Genomic DNA, 17,983 nt, shown 5'->3' with positions numbered 1-17,983 from the left:
CCGACCCTGTCAAGATCTTCCGCAGTGTAATTGATGCGTAAGTCACGATAATGAAAATAAACCCAAGCCTTGTCCACAAAGCACAGCCGGGCATGGGGTGCGAACTTCTTTAAGGGGTTGTATTCGTTTCCTGTTGCCGCTGTTAACAAATCACCAAGGCTATAGTGGCTTAACGTAATGCAAGCCCATTATTTTACGGTTTGTGGGTCAGAAGTCCTCGGCGGGCTGGAATCAAGGTGCTGGCGGCGCTGGGGTCCTTCCTGGAGGCTCCGGGGGGCCGGGGGAGCCTCTTTCTTTACCTTTTCCAGCACGGGGGGTCACCCGCGTTCTTTGATCGTGACCCCTTCCCCCATCTTCAGCGCCAACCCGCTGCCCCTCTCTGTGTCAGTCGTCCGGGGTCCTCCTGTCCGGGTGCCCCTGTTCCGCCTCCCTCTTCCACTTATAAGGCCCCTCGTGGGTATGTCGGGTCGCTTGGATGGTCTAAGCAAGACAGCCTCCCATGTCAGAACTGTGGATTAGTAACTTTAGTTCCACCCTTTCCCACCTACCCTAGCATAGTCACAGGCTCCGGGGACTAGGGCGGGGACATCTTTGGGGGCCACTATTCTGGCGGCCAAAAGTGGCCTACAGCCAGGTGGCGGGTGCTGGTGTGGCACCATGGGTGAAGAAGGTGCCGGATCCACATTCCGGGGTCACCACTTGCTCCCTTGTATGGTCTTGGGCAAATGACGGTGCCTCTCCCTCTGTGCTCATTTGGGTTCCCAGGCTTGTGGGTGCAAGGAGCTTGATTTGGAAGTGATCCCAGGAGGCACCGTGAGGGAGCGGGGACATTTGTCAGGGAGGCGAGCTGGAGGGCATGCGCGATGAGCGGGTCGTGACTGTGAGAAGACTGGGAAGACGACGGTCCCGATGACGGGCAAGGATGCCCGTGATTCCTCGAGGCTGACCCTCAAAGCTTGGAGGCCCGGCTGAACCTGCTCTCATGGCCAGGGGGACCCCTGAGACGGGAGGCACAGGGAGCCGTCCCCTATCGGCAGGTGGCTCCTGATGGGCCAGGGGGAGCTGGTGGGACGCCAGCAGCAACTGTCACCTCCTCTGAGCCTCGGTTTCCTCAGCTGTCCATGGAGGACGACCATGACCCCTCCTCCATCCAGGTCGGTGTGAGGGGTAAACAGGACAAGGGGTGAAAATTCGTGTGATGTCTAGAGCCCGCAGATGTGAGGCTGGCTACTCACTGCTTCCCTGGCCATGAGGCCCAAGAGCTGGCACTTTATCTTTTGCTCTGCCTCGGTTTCCTCACCTGTGACCCGAGGGAGTTCGTTCATCACGGCACAGGTGTCGGTGGGCGTTAGGCACATTCGCGAGGCTAAGGGGATAAAGCAGACGCTTTCCGAGCCTTTCGGAGCCTGCCCAGAGAGAGTGCGATCCCACGGGTGACAGGACGCTGCAGCCGAGTGCTGAGCGCCCCACGTCACGAGGGCACGCAACGAGGCCTGAGCGGTCAGCCGGGTCAGGAGGGCAAGGCTGCTGGAGGGAGGGAGGGAGGGAGGGATGGGCACTGAGGCAGGAAGGAAGGAGAGCTCTCTGGGCAGCAGTGTGCGTGCGTGCATGTCCCCAGCCTCGCCAGGGAGGGAACGCGCCTGTTGGAAGGCCCGTGGGGCGCCCTCCTGGAGGAAACCATCGCTCTGCTGTCTGCACCCCAGGAGCTTAGGGAACCCCACCCTGCAGCCCCAGTGGTCCCTGCATCCGGCCCTCCTGATGGGAAGTTCACTTCCCCTCCCCGCCCCCGAGGCATGCCTCCTCTTGGTGGATTCGCCCACCACCCACACTGGTGGCAGTAGGAGATAATGCTCCTTCTGGGCCCCGGGCACACCTCTGGCAGCGGCCCCCTAGCAGCTCCAGGAGAGACAGGCACAGAAGCCACCATCTCTCTGTGATGGTCGGTGTTGTGGGTGGAATGTGGGGGGGCCCAAGTGCACCCCAGAGCTATTGATGCTGCTGGGAAAGCCAGGGACGGGGAAGACCTGGGGGCTGGCCCTGAGCCACTGATGGCCCTCCCGTGATTCTGAACTTCACCTGAGCGCACCGAAATGGAGTCGAGTGCCTACTCTTGGCCCCGCCGTGAGCTGAGTATGAAGGTTGCAAGGACAAGAGAGATTCCAGGCTGGAGGAGGAGGGAGGCACAGACGAGACCCTCTGTGAGATGTGGCCAGGGCCCCAACGGGGCATGAACAGTGCTCGGGTCACCCTGAGGGGCTGTGCTGAGGGTCTGTCTACATAAAGGGTTCCTTCAGGGACGAACACTGTCCACGCGTCAGCCTGGCCCCCTCAGCACTGGAGCTGATTCCTGGGCCCAGGTAGATGTTGAAGAAATTCATATTACATATTGCACTTGAAAAAAATTTTTTTTAAATATTTATTTATTTTTGAAAGGGAGACGGATTGCAAATGGGGGGAGGGGCAGAGAGCGAGGGAGACACAGAATCCGAAGCAGGCTCCAGGCTCTGAGCTGCCAGCACGGAGCCCAATGCGGGGCTTGAGCTCACGGACGGTGAGATCATGAGCCAAAGTCAGACGCTTAACCACCTGAGCCTCCCAGGTGCCCCGACACTTACCCAGGACAGTTAAAAATGAACACGTGGTAGAGAACATGTATCGTTGTGTGTGAATTTTGATTCCTAGGTTCGAAGTCCCGTCAGACTTATTGGAATGCAGATTCTGCAGGCGGGGCTCAAAACAAGTCAACTTTAGATTGGAGCCGTCGATGGTCGGCTGTAGTAAAGTAATGATAGAGAATAGTTAAAACTGGCTTGTTAGGTCATAAATATTTTACTTGCCAGGCTCAGCAAGCTGCGGGTAGACACTTGCCCTAATAAGTAAGTATTGATTACACTCTAGTCTGGAATCAGGACACATAATTGATGGTTTAAAGATTTGAGGAATCCCGCGCTACACATGAAGACAGAAATTACCCCGGTAACACCATTAGGGGGTACTTTCTCATTGCGTCTCAAAACGTAAGCGTAAGCAGGGTTACGGCCTAAGCTAAAAACACAGGCGCTAGGCTGGCCAGCCGAGCTGGAGAGCTGACTCGATGGGTCTTCGTGTGGGTGCAGAGGCGGGGAATCATAGCGTGGGAGGGTTCCTTGGGCTAATCCACTCCAGTTTCACCCTACGGTGTGGTGTGCGTCATTCTCTGACACCCAGCTTCCAATCACGCAATTTGCGAACACTTCCGCTCTTGGCGTGTTCGGTTCTGTCCGGAGCAGCTCTGAGCACACACACGGGTCAGGATCCCGCCATTCAGTCTAGGCGGCTTGATACATCTCCCTCTCCCTTCAGATGGCCGTCCCACAGGGGAAGTCGTTGCTGGGAGTTCCACAGTGAAAATCGTCCTGTTGGCCCCGCACGGGATGGCGGTCTAGCAGCATCCGTGGCAAACGGTTACATGGTGGGTCGGGATGACAATATTGGTGTGGGTTTCACGAGAATGGAGTTTTGAGCAGGAAACCTCGTGCGGAGTCAACATAGCGCCATGACTGTCCGGGCTTTACCAACCTGCCAGACCCACGGGTTGGGAGGAATCTCTTGGTGCCGATGGCCGCGACGCACACGGGGAACGACACGGACCTGAGTGTGGCCCGGGAGCATCTATCTGTGGCCTCCTCGGTAATCTGGAGCCCGTGCCTCAATGAGGTTCTTACCCCGTTTTTGCTCTCTTTACATTAGCAGCACCAGGAGCAGTAAGGAAGCTTTCTCTTAAGGACCCTTGACCTCTCTGAAGGGCCGTGCAGTTTCACCTCGGTGACCACAGGTGACCGAGACGGTGAGAGGCGGGGACGCCAGTTTTGTAGTAACGGGGGCCCCTGGTCAAGGCGATTCTCTAGACAGAACTCAGGAAAAACCGCTCTATTCAAGAACCAAGTTCAGACTAACAGGAGATCCCATCCCGATTGGGGTGGACCCTAATTTCAGTGACAAGTGTCCTTATACGGGAAGAGACAGGGAGGAGACACACAGATGAGGAGGCCAGGTGACATCAGGGGCAGAGACTGAAGGGATCCATTTACAAGTGCGGGAACGCATGGGTTCCTGGAAGCTGCCAGAAGCTCAGAGAGAGGAGTGGGGCAGAGTCTCCTGCAGACCTTCCAGAAGGAACCAACCTTGATGACACCTTGATTTCAGAGCTCCGTCCTCTATTGCTGTAGGAGAATGAACACCTGTGGTTGCAAGCAGCCCCCGTTTGTGGTAATTTGTTACGGCGGCCAAAGGAAAGCTAATACACCTCCCGAGACCGGCGTTTACTGCCCACAGACACCCAGCACTCTCTTTAATCTTGCAGTCATTTTGAGGCTGGGGTGTAATTATACGGGCCCTCCAGGGAAACCTGAGATTTAAATAAATCTGGGGCTCACCTAATGCTGACCTTTGAGAGGCATTGCCCTTGATAGCAAAAGATTAAGGGTGCCTGGGAGGACCTGGGGTGCCAACAGGCAGAGGCTGTTACAGAGACTGAAAACTGAGAAGGTGGTCGAACGAGATCCCTGAGAACCGACTCCGGAAAGCCAGAGGGCATTTTACACGGGCAGGTTCACCGTCACCAGCTCTCCTAATAACCAGCTGCTTGTCGCATGTTGCAGCAGTTGAGGGTGGGGTTGGGGGGCTGCCACGCGGAGCTTTGGGTTCAGTAAATAGACTCTGAGATCTCAGCGGCGTAAGACAGGTTCCTGTCTGGCTCACGTCGCAGGTGCTGCTGGTTGGGCGGCTGGACTCTTGTGGACGAGGTGACTCGGTTTTCCAGGCTGTTCCCATCAGCCCCTCCGTGACCCTGGAATCCCTGTTTTCAGTCTCGGAGAGGGGAGTGAAGGTTTCGAGAAGGGCCATCCTCCCGGGACCGCCCCTTTTTCACTCCGGTTCCCGGACAGCATCAGTGCCTTGGCCCCACCCCAATCCGAGTGCACTGAGGGTGCAGGGGCACGGAGCCGTGGCCTCAGTGGCACCGGAAGGGCCAAAGTTTGGGTCCCGCCCAGATCGAACACGTGAGATCGTATTTTTCTCCTTAAAAATTTGAAGTGTATTTATTTTTTGGGAGAGAGAGAGAGAGCACGCGCACAAGTGGGGGAGGGGCAGAGAGAGAAGGAGAGAGGAAAATCCCAACCAAGCAGCCTCCCCACCCTCAGCGCAGGGCCCAACACGGGGGCTCGAGCTCATGAACTGCGAGATTGTGACCTGAGCCGAGATCAAGAGTCGGACGCTTAACCGACCGCGCCACCCAGGCGCCCCACGTGAGATTGTGTTTTAACAAGTTCCCTGGGGGGAGTTCTGGGCACGCCGCAGGGTGGGAAGCAGTGAGCTATAGAATGTGTTAATTCCAGAGCAACAAGAACGGTAGATAAATATCTAACTTGAATGGCGCGGATCAAATGTTACAGGGGTCCCAAGCAGACAAGAGTGAAGTTAAAATCTTTAGGCTACGATCATTAGAAAGATCGAGCTACAAAAGCCCAGGTGCACGGTGGAGAAGAACCACTCAGAAACCCAAGGGTCAGCGTCCTTTTTACGGCTCTTGAGTCCCTGGCTGAATGATAATGTGAGTTAGGAGAGTATAGTGGGTTCATGTATGGTGGCGGGGGAGGGGGGGTACTTAAACACTTTTTTAAAGTTTATTTATTTATTCTGAGAGAGACAGAGCAAGAGCAAACAGGGGGAGGGACAGAGAGGTGGAATCCCAAGCAGGCTCCACGCCAGGCTCGGAGCTCGAGCTCACGAACTATGAGCTCATGAGAGGAGCCGAAACCTGGAGCCTGAGCCACCCAGGCGCCCCTCCAACACTTTCATTCGGCCAATAGCCTGAAGTTAGGACAAGAGCCCTGAGTTTACTGTGACGCTAACAGGTTGCAGTAAAGAACAACAAATGGCATCCGTCCTGTTCCTGATGGTGTGAAAACCTGAGGCCTGAGAAACGAAGGAAGAAGTGTTAGAAATTCTTGGGCAACAGATCGGGCTGGTTCTTCTCTCCCAGACCTGCTCTACCCTCGCGTTTTACCAAAGGACACCTCAAATGTGGTTTTAGCACTTGGGAGCCGAGCTGTGGCAATTAAGGCGGATAACAGAAGCTCATTAACAACTTAATGAAATATACTCGGGACATCATTTTCCGTGACTGTTCAAATGCAGCGGTCAAAGAATAGCACTTTTCTATAAACTGATATAATCTATCATTTTCATCAAGCCGCATGGAACTGTGTTAATAAGGATCCTTGAGGATGATACCAATTACTTGTTCGATAATAAGCTTTACAGGTTTTTTTTTTTTCCCATTAAAAATTTTTACACTTGATCTTAGCCAAAAGGCCAAGAAGCGATCCATTAAAAATTTTTAATGGGCGCCTGGGTGGCTCAGTCGGTGAAGCGTCTGACTTTGGCTCAGGTCGTGATCTCACGGTTCGTGAGTTCGAGCCCCGCGCCGGGCTCTGTGCTGACAGCTCGGAGCCTGGAGCCTGCTTCCGATTCTGTGTCTCCCTCTCTCTCTGCCCCTCCCCTGCTCACATCTCTCTCTCTCTCTCTCAAATATAAATATTCTCTGCCCCTCCCCTGCTCGACTCTGTCTCTCTCTCAAATATAAATAAACATTTAAAAAATTACAAATTTTTTTTAAGACTCTGGGGCACCTGGGTGACTCAGTTGGTGGGGCTTCCAACTTGATTTCGGCTCAAGTCGTGATCTCGCTGTTCGTGAGGTCGAGCCCCGAGTCTACTTCTGCACTGACAGCACAGGAGCCTGCCTGAGATTCTCTATCTCCCTCTCTCTGCTGCTCCCCTGTGTGCTCTCTCTCTCTCTCTCTTTCGGTCTCTCTCTTGCAAAAATAAATAAGCATTTAAAAAAATTTTGAAGACGCTGTGCTGCCGACTTTGGCAATGAAAGTGGCCCCGAGTGAAGGCGTACAGGTAGGCACCAGAAGCTGGACGAGATTCTCCCCTAGACCCTCCAGAAAGAACGCAACCTTTCCTGACACCTTGATTTTAGGACTTGTGATTTGAGAACTGTAAGATAATACATTTGCGTTGTTTTAAGCCACTGAGTCTGGCGTAACTTGTTACAGTGGCAACAGGAAACTCATACACAGGGGGGAGACAGACAATCAGTACATAATTGAGCATAAGTTCATTTTATGTCCGTGGGAATAAAATACAAAGTATGTCACGGGTAAGAGTGATGCAGGGAAGGGCAGAGAGAGTAGGAAGGGGGTTTTAATGAAAACGGGAAGGTGTGGGCGGAAAGATGGGAAGTTGGGGAGAGATACGGCCAGGATGCTGCCCCGGGGGAAGGTGTTCTAGGGAAAGGGAGCCGCCAGTATGAAGGCCATAGAGGAGGGGTCCTCTGCTTAGGCACATACGGGTGTTCTGGGCCAGACTGTCCTCTGTTGTGGGCTGTCCTGTGCCCCACCTTCTTAGTTGTGACAAGCAAAGGTGTCTCAGGACACAACCATTGTTTTCTGGAAGCCGTGGAGAGCCACGGCTCCAGAGGTAGGTCAGTAGCGTAGCTCAGGCACGAGCCTGCTGGGGTGCGGGGGTGACACCAGGCCAAGGTTGGGCAGTTACTTTGGAGTGCGTGGCTTTGATGCTTCGACATTCAGAGAACAGCAGCAATGGCATCATGGGGAACTTACTAGAAAAGCGGACCCCAGATGGGTGGGGGTGGGGTGGGGGAGGCACTGGTTTGGGGTGCTCTCATGCCATGTCTCTGAGCTGTGACGGTGCGGACCCTGCCTTCATTTCAAGCTCATTGACTTCACAGCTCTTCTGGAACATTCTCCCTGTGCCAGGTCCCGGTTCCAGGCTGTGAAGGGCTGCCCCAGGGTAGGGGGGCTGGTCCTGAAGTCAGACTGCCCGACTGTTTCCAAGCCTGTGACAAACATAGTCCCTGTCCCTCGACGTTTGTTATGAGGCACAGACCGGATGTCTACCCCGTGCATTCAGCCCAGCGCTCGGCGCCCCGTAAGTGCTCAGTGATTGTTCTTGTGACTGTCTGTCTGTCTACCCATCTGTTTGTCTGCCTGTGTCGTGAAGGTCCACATCAGCACTGGCAGGATGAACACATCTACCTCATGGCCTTTCAGAGAGGATTACATGACGTGAGTCTGTCAAGTGCGTAATTCATAGCTCAGCATAAAACAAACGCTCCGTGAATGGTCGCAAGTAATATTATCTTAATCATTTCTTTTCAGAAAATGAGTGCTGGTAAAGGGCTTCACTGTTCTCAGCTGCTTACTTGGAATTACCCTCGAGCTGCACCTCACCCTCCTGGCCAGAATGTCTTGACCTCCCCGGTGGTAATTGTTAAACCAGGAGCCGAGATGTTAGTCCTTCTGTCCCCCCAGCCGGGGCCAACCGAGGCGGGTCTCGATCTGCCTGTGATCGGTTGGCATGGGGTGGTTGATGGTTTCCCTCACACGGCAGCTCTGGTGGGGAGCCCTACGTGTGTCGTACAGTGAAGGGGTGGGGGTGGTGTCTGAGGCACCTTATCAGCTGAGAGGTTTTAGCCACAAGTAGCCAAAACCCCAAGTAAAGGGCATGTCATTTTCTGCAAGTCCTGAGGTCAGGTGGTGCCGGGGATGGGTATGTCAGCAGCTCCACAGTGTCATCTGAGACCCTTCATACTTCCCTCCTACTGTCCTCAGTGGGTGAGTGGGCTCTCAACATGGTGTCAAGGTGGCTGCAGCCACTCCAGCCATCACATCTTCATTCACTGAAATTCAGAAGCAGCAAAGGAGAGCTGTATGATCCAACGTTAAAACATAAGGAAGATCTTCCAAAGCCCATCCATTTATTCCTCTCCGGGAAACCCTTCCCTTGGGTCTCAGGACCCTTCCCTAAACAAATCCCAAGCAAGAAGAATTGATTAATTTTGTGGCTCAGACCCATCTCCCCTTAAGCTGAGTGTAGAGTCACTTTCCCTGAGCACATAGTCGTCAGGCAGAGGGCACCCCCAAGTAAAAGTGGGGTTCTGCCTGCGAGAAAGATGGACAGAGGCACGGATTCGTGTGTGGGTAACCCACGGTGTCTGCCTCACAGGATTTCGCCTCATTCCGACTCTTCAGCCCCTCATTCCGTCATCCCGGTGACTTGCTCAGACGGAAGCAAGCCGAGCAGAATTGAGGCCCGGAGTGAATTTCCGGGGGAGGTGGCCATTATTCAAAACTTCTGCAAGAAACCCCTCACTCTGTGGTAGCAAACGGATTCCAAGGCAGATTTCCCAGCACTTTGAGGTTCGGGGGTGGGGGGGGGGTCCACACTGGGAGAGAGAACCAGCGTGAGGTGAGAAGGGGATTCTGAGGCCGCGCAGGATCAGCCCCTCAGATCAGCCCCCGCCCCCGGGTGTCTGAGTGGGAGTAGACACTGGGGAGCCATGTCACGAAGTATCTGATGGCCATTGAGAATGGGACGCCACAACGGGGGTCAGCAGGACGGGGGCCAGCCGCTGCGGCCGCCATGCTGAGCCCAGCTTCCAGAAGGACACTTCCGCAAGCAGTCGGGGGTGGGGGGGGACGGGGTGGAAGGGAAGGAGAAGGCAGAGCAGTTAGCACAGTCGTATCAGCTCGCCTCCCAAGGAAATCTCAGAAAGAGCAAGAGGGAGATCGAGGGGGGGACTGGGCGTCTTCTGATGGCACGCACTGAGACAGCGTGCCATGCTTTTACTCCCAGGCTGGAGTGGCATGGAAAACGTGAGCTTGGTTGAATTAATGACTTTCCGTTTGGTCAAACTGAGGGACGTTTCACACCGGAGTTCAGCGCCAATGTGATACCTCCCCCTTGCTTCACCCCCTAGAATGTCAGCCATCTGAGGACAAGAATCACGTTCCAAGTCTTCCCGGCTTGGAACCCCCACCTGGGGGAGCGTCCCCAGCATAACAGGTGTCACGATTATTTGCAGACATTATTATTATTATTATTTTTTTGCTGTTTATTTATCTTTGAGCGGGGGAGGGGCGGCGAGAGATGGGGGCGGGGACAGAGGATCCGAAGCAGGCCCTGTGCTGACAGCAGACAGCCTCACACGGGGCTCGAACTCACCATCGTGACCTGACCTGAACTCAGGTCGGACGCTTAACCGACTGAGCCACCCAGGCGCCCCTGCAGATATTATTTTTAACAGCATTTTTTTTTACGTGATGGATGCGGCATCCGAGCACACTGCAAATGACATAGCAATGCGAAAGTTCATCTGCAGAATAGCGGCCTCCGAAGTATATTTATGAAAGGAGCCGGTGTGGTTGTCATTACTTACCATGATGACTTTTAAATAATGCATTGAAATCGTTTTAGCTTTCGTGAGACACGGGCAGCTGAAATTAATTGCACGGGGAGTTAGTGTTTAAGGAGGGAACAGTCGTGCGTGGCCATTAGAAGCAGAAGCCTGAAAGTGACAGAGGTACGGAGGCTCATTTTCCCCAAGAGTAACTTAATGTCTTGCACTAAAGGTTCTACATCCCAGAATCTCGCGAGGAGAGACGCTTTCCTCCTGGAAGTCGGCTTTGGATGTTCTCATCAGTGAAGACACAGAGGGGACGCGGGGTGGGGGGCGGGGGGTTGAGCTCGTCCCTAACAGCAAGGGGAACAGGATGTCCCTGCAATCCAGAGCCGGCCCGGCAGAGAAGGGGCCACAGTCCAGGCGTGCTGTGCTGACCTGCAGGCTTCTGGACTTGCCCTGTGCCCTGTGCTCTCCTCTCTTTCGTCACTTTATCTCTGTAAACACCGCGAGGCATGGGTGGGGCCGGGGTCTTCAGCCTCTTACCGTTGCTGAGGGACCCCGGTAGAGAGCTGGCTGTCAAGACTGCACCCCAAAGCAGGAGCACTGATACCCCACGTCCACCCTTCCGGGGGTGTCAATGCCGCTGTCTGGAGTGGGGAGGCATTGCCCCGGACACAAACAGTCTCCTGAAGGAAATACCGGAAAGAAAATTCTTCAGGGATGGGAACGTGGTACCAAAGGGTTTGGATTTTCCTGGACCTTGGATCCTGCTGAGGAGGGAAGGCGAGGCTCTGGGCTTCTGTTCTGGCGTGTCGATGGTGGTGGGCGTGGGTTCTGGACACAGTGCAGATAGGATCCCCCCTGGCAGGAGGGTGCAGGGGTGCTGGAGGGTGCAAGGAGGGTACTGGAGGGTGCAGGAGTACAGGAAGGTGCAGGGGTGCAGGAGCGTGCAGGGGCTCAGGAGGGTGCAGGGGTGAAGAAGGGTGCAGGGAGGGTACTCGAGGGTGCAGGGGTGCAAGAGGGTGCCGGGATGCTGGAGGGTGCAAGGAGGGTACTTGAGGGTGCAGGGGCTCAGGAGGGTGCAGGGGTGCTGGAGTGTGCAGGGGTGCAGGAGGGTGCAGGCATGCAGGAGCGTGCAGGCATGCAGGAGGGTGCAGGGGTGCTGGAGGGTGCAGGGGCTCAGGAGGGTGCTGGAGGATGCAGGGGTGCAGGAGGGTGCAGGGGTGCTGGAAGGTGCAGGGGCTCGGGAGGGTGCAGGAGGGTACAGAAAGGGGCGGTTTGTGGTGACTTTCCTGGAAAACATCAAATGAACAACACTGCCCAGGTACCAAGTCTCACCTGGTACCGTCGGATGAAGGCTGGCCCCACAAAATAAGGGCTGGGGTTTTGTCTTCTTTCGGTTTCTAGTATTTTTACTCATCTGGAGAGCACTGATCCCTAAATAGGTTTTGAAGAATTTTTCAGGTGTCAGGACTTAAAAATGGCATCTGTGCCCTTTCTTTTTTAAAAATTTAACGTCTGTTTATTTTTGAGAGAGAGAGGCAGCACAAGTGGGGGAGGGAGAGACAGAGAGGGGGACACAGAATCCCAAGCAGGCTCCAGGCTCTGAGTTGTCAGCACAGAGCCCAACGCGGGGCTCGAACTCACACACTTCGAGGTCATGACCTGAGCCGAAGTTGGAGGCTTAACCGACTGAGCCACCCAGGCGCCCCGCATCTGTGGCCTTTCTGATGTTATCTGGCTCCTAAACATTAGCTTCTATAGCAACCGGGACGATAAAATCAAGCCTCGCTCATCTTTTAAGAAAAACCCCTAGGCTCATACCTGTTTCCACCCTGTGTACAAGTTTCAACGTCCTTCTGCAAAGTCACAGCAGTGATTCATCTCGTGACCGTGATCTTGAAGAACGATATTCACAGTTTGTCTGTTTTCACCTTAATTCAAACATTTCACGGGAAATAATTATTTTGTATAACGTATGTAAGTTTATATGCATCTAATGTACGTAGGTTTCAAATTTACCACGAAAACTAACCAACGAGAATGCAGTCATGCAGCCGATAGTTAGGGAGTACTCACTCCCTGCTCAAGGTGGTTTTCTGCACTGGCTGCCACGGATCCAGGCCTTACCCTGTCGGGGGGCGCTCACAGCCTGGTGAGATGGGCCATGGGAGCAGCGGACCCAGTGGTCCACACAGCTCCGTCTGGCCCCTCACCCAGCCTCGCAGAGCTCTGGAAGGGGAGACCACACGCCCGGGACGGTCCACAGACACTTCCTGGACTCCACTCTGGCCTGGGCCTGGGGTGCGGCTAGGTTCCAGAGCATAAGGACACCAAGAAGTGTGGGTGAAAGGCAGATCGCGGCAAGCTGACTTAAATGCTTGTGGTCGGGTGGAATTACGGTGCTTTCCACGTGTTGCTAGCGACCCGTGATCAAAGCTGGGGCTGCTGACTGAGCACCGGAGCCGAGTTATGATTGTGTTTTATCCTCCCGCACGCACTGTGACCCCATTTTACAGATGGGGAGATCGAGGCTCAAGAGGCTAAGAAATGGAGAGTAAAATGATGGAGGCCCTAAGCGCTGGAGTTGAAATTTGAAACTGGATCCTTTTGCCCCCTGAGCTAAGACCCAAGGGGGCCTTGCTTTTGTGGCCTGGTATCTGCTGAGGGCCCTCACGAGTGTGGCTGCATTGACCCTGTCAGAATGCTGCGGAGTCAGCCCCAATCGCTTTTTCTTCAGAAAGTGGGCCTTTTTTTTTGGGGGGGGGCGCGCTTGGGTGGCCCAGTGGGTTGAGCGTCCGACTCGGCTCAGGTCACGATCTCGCAGTGTGTGAGTTCGAGCCCCGCGTCGGGCTCTGTGTCAGATTCTGTGTCTCCCTCTCTCTCTGCCCCTCCCCCGCCTGTGCTCTGTCTCTCAAGAATAAATACATGTTAAAAAAAAAAAAAAAGAAAGAAAGAAAGAAAGCAGGCCTTTCCCCAACAACAGGTACAAAACACGATGGTTTCACTGCACCTTCTACGGCAGAGGACTCAAAGTCCTGGATTTCTTCTGGGTTCAGCCCAGATCGGAGCAGAGGAGGTCTAGGCGCTGAGCAGCTTTGTGACGATTCACGTTATATCAGCACATAGCTACTTCCAATTGTACACAATCCCATGGTATTCTGTCATGATTAACAATCATGACCTTGTTTTGTGTGTTTGTTCAGGTAGGCTCTATGCCCAGCGTGGGGCTTGAACTCACGACCCTGAGATCAAAAGTCACATGCTCTACCGAAAGAGCCAGCCAGGAGCCCCAAATCATGACCTTTTTAATAAACTGAGAGGCTGAGGACAGGCGAGGCACTGAAGGCCTTTTTCCTGAAGGATCTGGGAGGACCAGGGACAGGCACCCCGTAGGGCGACAGGCGTAGGGGGACAGGCACAGGTGTATGGTGCGGTCCAGCCCTCACACTCCTCTGCTCAGGACAGAGCTGGACACGGAAGCCAGAAAAACTGAGACTTGATCCAGCCCCAGGCAGGCCCCAGAGGCCGTCTGGTGAGCCATCCAGTCACTCCTCAGAGAAGGCCTAGGAATAAAGAAGGGCAACTTGAAAAACCATCCAGACAACTTCCCCAAACGTTTGATTGTATAAATAATTTATTTCTGTTCACAGCATCATATATGCATATAAAAGGGAACAGGACCAGAAGAGGACGTTCAGGACAGAGAATTACAGCAGCAGAAAGGAAAACCGAAACCAGGAGACGATAGTCCCAACACCATGACAGAGAATCTGTGAAGAGAATCGGCTTGAAATAAAACCGGCCTCCTTGTGTCTAGGGGAGAACCTTTCGAAAGGTCACGTGGGGAGGCCACCTTCCTCCGTGTGAAACCCATTCATTCTTCAAAGGGGCAGGAGGCATAACAGATCACTGATGCCATATTGGAGGGGACTCCCCCCCGCCCCCCCAAGGCCACGCCAAGGTAACTTGACGCGTGCTTCCTCTGTTTGGTCAGAGACAAAAGTGGGCTGTTATTAGGTCAAACACCACAGAGATCAACGGAGACTCTTAACTATTGGTTGATACACCACAGGGGCCTTACTTGACCGCACAATTTACTAACAGTTGACTGCACCCCTAAGTATCGATAATGCAAAAACCAAAGTCATTTCGCTTCGTTTGTAAAGCATGACGGGACTTGAACAGGGATCTTGAACCTAAGGATGTTTAGCACGAGGTGGTTACAGCATTTGGCATCTTCAATGTCACAAAATAAATATATTATTCTCTCAATAGCGTGGCCCTACCAAAATGTCAAAGTGCATAAGAAATTGTTACATGTGAAGAAAATAAAGGAGGATGGGATTTTTTTTTTTTTTTTAATAACTCTATACAGAATCTTCAGATGATGGGACCAGCCCATTTAGAAATCAGTGACTACGCTGTCGATACGTAAACCGAATTCTCCAGGCTTTGACAGTGCTTAGCTCTATTTTCTCTACTGAGTTGCTACAAAAATACCAGCCTTGGGGAGGTACCAAATACAACGACCAAAGATAAAAGGAAGATGATGGGCCTGCTAGGTTTCCTCTTTTAAAAGGTTTCCTGTAAGAATTGGGTTTCAAGCAGGAGAGCAGGACCACCTCTGGTTCTTAAATTAACTTTCTGAGCGTAATGGACAATAGGCATGGATATATAATCTGACGACCTCACATGCTCGAGCATGATCATGCCCAGTTGCTATATAGGCCTCCTTCGTAAAGAAATTCCTCACAGTGGGGTGTGTGTGTGTGTGTGTGTGTGTGCGCGCGTGTGTGCATATGCAAAATTCTACCTGTGAACATGAATTTGAAGAGGAAATTAAAACCAAAAGGTAAGTAGAAATTTCCCTTTTTGATACTGTGTCTCAGGGTAAATGACAGCTTCTGCAAACCAAGACTCAGTCCTGATTATAAAGGATTTTTAAATCACATTATTAAAAATATGTATTTCTTCTTCTCTCGCTTTATCTATTTTTCCAAAGCCTCTTTCAAGTAAACCGCGAAGTGCCTGAGTACAGGTGATCATTACATCACACGCTTTCTTTGATCCCAAGCACTCATTGTTTGCATTTGCCTAGCAGGCCAGTTCCCACAAGAATGGATGGGGAAGGACCTCACTCCTTGTGCTTTTCCTCTGCTTTTAAAATCCATGCAACGAGGTCGGCTTTTGCAACAAGGTGGGGTTTTATTTTTTTGGCGCATGACATCAAATACTCTAACGAGACATTTTTAATGAAATGCTTCAAACCAGATAGGCCACGATGAACCAAATTAGAAATTTGAACATGTCCCCACTTGCAGCGTAAAAGGATCTAAAAGGGCAGAGCGGAGTCTTTTTTTTTTTTTTCTAAGGTGAATATTTCTAAGGTGAGTATTCATTTGTAGAATTTCTTAAAAACATGTCTGAAAACCGAACCCATCATCAAGCTGTTCGTATTACAAGAGACGGCCTTGCAAAAAACCATCTTGCAATTCGGCACACATCTGCGGCTCGTGTGCTCATACAAACCAATCAGGAGGCTAAGAGATTTTTTAAGATTCCACACATATGGGTCTAGGTATTTATGCCGATTACACAGGACAGAGGGAGGTCCCTGTATCTACACACACACCCCATCCAGCATTTACGCCAAGAAGAGCCTTACCCTTTAAAAACCTTTAACTATCCTGCAAACAGTAAATATATCATTTGCCACCACCTCCAACAGTTTTTTTTTGTTTTTTTGTTTTTTTAATTTTTATTGGTCTCTTTGTGTGATAATGACCTACACATGGACAGGGTCCAAACCATCTGGAAGATGTCTGATTCCAGGCTGAAAAGCAGTTCTCAACCGAACTGGTCTTCCGTAGCCACCAAAAAAGCACCAGGAAAGGGGCAGCTTTGTGGCCATCCCCCCGGCCAAGGCCAGCGCGGCGCCCCACGCTCTCGGGCTGCTGTATTGTTCCAGGCAGTCCTCTGATGGCCCAAATCACCACCACCTCGTTTGGGCCCAGAGCAGGACAAATGAAATTTCAACAGGGGCCTGCCCTGTGACATGAAACTATCCGGCTTCCCGAGCCCACGAATGCAGGGGAGGCCGTTCCCCCCCAGCACCTCCCACTGCCAACCTGCCCCCCAGATAGGTGCTCCCAGGGTTCTGGGAGCCGCATACCTCAGGTGACTCACAGGTGGGAGCCCCAGTGAGGGCGGGGCAGCCCAACTTGTGGCGGGCGGCGGAAGAGATCGCTTTTGTCTCTGACATCCGAGTTTTCCACCTGGGCCGGGAGGGGCGGACAGCAGGCCAGGCGCGTCCACTCCCCAGCGCCCCCCACCCATTAGTAGCTCTGGCGTTCAGACAAAAGGTCCCCTGAGCTGGGGGTGGGGGCCGATCGAGGGCGGGCTGGCAACTCGGTATACACACCCAGGTTAAGTCACTAGTCCTGCGTCTGGGTGCACAGACTCCGTTTTAAAAATTCGAAGCATAGCTTTGGTTCTCGGTCTTTGTTCGCGGGCGCGGATGCTCCTTCGTTCATCCATCCATCCATCCATCCACCCATCCATCCCTGACTTGCTCGCTCCCTCGCTCGCCCCCCGGCTCGCGCCCCGCACGCTCCCGAACACAGCCGGGCGCATTATCGCTTCTTCTTCTGCTTGAGGGACTTCCTGCGTTTCAGAATCATCTCATAGAGCTTGTCCATGCCCTCGGTGAGGCCCTCGCCGATGATGGCGCACGCCGGCTGGACGTGGTAGGTGGTGGCCGGGATGAGCTCGTGCAGCGCCAGCTGCTTCTCGATCTCGGCCACCGGCAGCGACTTGGGCAGGTCCTGCTTGTTGGCGATGACCAGCAGCGGCGTGCCCTGGTTCTCGGCGAACTTGGTGACCTTGTGCAGCTCCGTCTTGGCCTCCTCCAGCCGGTCCACGTCCACCGAGTCCACCACGTAGATGATGCCGTCCGTGCAGCGGCTGTAGGACTTCCAGAGCGGCCGCAGCTTCTCCTGGCCGCCGACGTCCCAGAAGTGGCAGCTGATACCCTTGGCCGTGCCGTTGCTCAGCTTGATCTTCTCGGTGTTGAAGCCGATGGTGGGCACCGTGTTCACGAACTCGTTGAACTTGAGCCGGTACAGCACCGTGGTCTTGCCGGCCGAGTCCAAGCCCAGCATGACGATGTGCAGGGACTGGAAGGCCGAGATGTTGGAGGAGATGTTGCCCATGGCTCCTGGCTGCGGCGCCGGCCACTGCGGCTGCGGCGGGAGGGCGCCGCCCCCGAGCAGCTACGGGGCCCGAAGCGGCCGGGAGCACCTGGGCCAGCCCCTGTCGCCCTCCGCCGCGGGCACCGGCCCGGCCTCGGCGGCCCCCCCGGGGGGGCGCTCGGCTCGGCGCGCTCAGACGCCGCGGTCCCCGGGCCCCCGCCGGCCGGGCATCGCGTCTCTCCGGCGGGCTTTTGTCTTCCGCGAAGCCGCCTCCGCGGCGGCCGCGCAGAGGGGGGGCTCGCGCCCGGCGCCCTCCCCCCGGCCCCGGCTCGCTCTGCGGCTGCCTCCGGCCGCGCCCCCGCGCTCCGGCCGCTGCCCGGCTCTCCGCCTGCCCGCCCGCTCCGGGCTCCGGGCTCCGGGCTCCCGGCGCTCGCCTCTGCCTTGGGAGGGCCGCGGGGCCGCTCCCGCTCCCGGGCGCGCCTCGGAGGCGCAGGCGGGGCGCGGGCTTCCCCGGGCGTCGCTACCCGCGCGGCTGCCTG

General features: G+C 54.3%; 1 protein-coding gene across 1 annotated transcript; it reads right to left on the bottom strand.

The window, feature by feature from the left end:
* Positions 1-13,870: 13,870 nt before the first annotated feature.
* Positions 13,871-17,977, bottom strand: ARL4C (ADP ribosylation factor like GTPase 4C). Its single transcript, XM_049614631.1, has one exon. It carries the CDS (start codon positions 17,463-17,465, stop codon positions 16,887-16,889), a length of 579 nt encoding a protein of 192 aa, XP_049470588.1. The 5' UTR covers positions 17,466-17,977; the 3' UTR covers positions 13,871-16,886.
* Positions 17,978-17,983: the final 6 nt, after the last annotated feature.

The sequence above is a fragment of the Panthera uncia genome (genome assembly GCF_023721935.1).
Source record: "Panthera uncia isolate 11264 chromosome C1 unlocalized genomic scaffold, Puncia_PCG_1.0 HiC_scaffold_3, whole genome shotgun sequence".
Taxonomy (NCBI): domain Eukaryota; kingdom Metazoa; phylum Chordata; class Mammalia; order Carnivora; family Felidae; genus Panthera; species Panthera uncia.
This window is presented reverse-complemented; position numbering and strand designations above follow the sequence as displayed.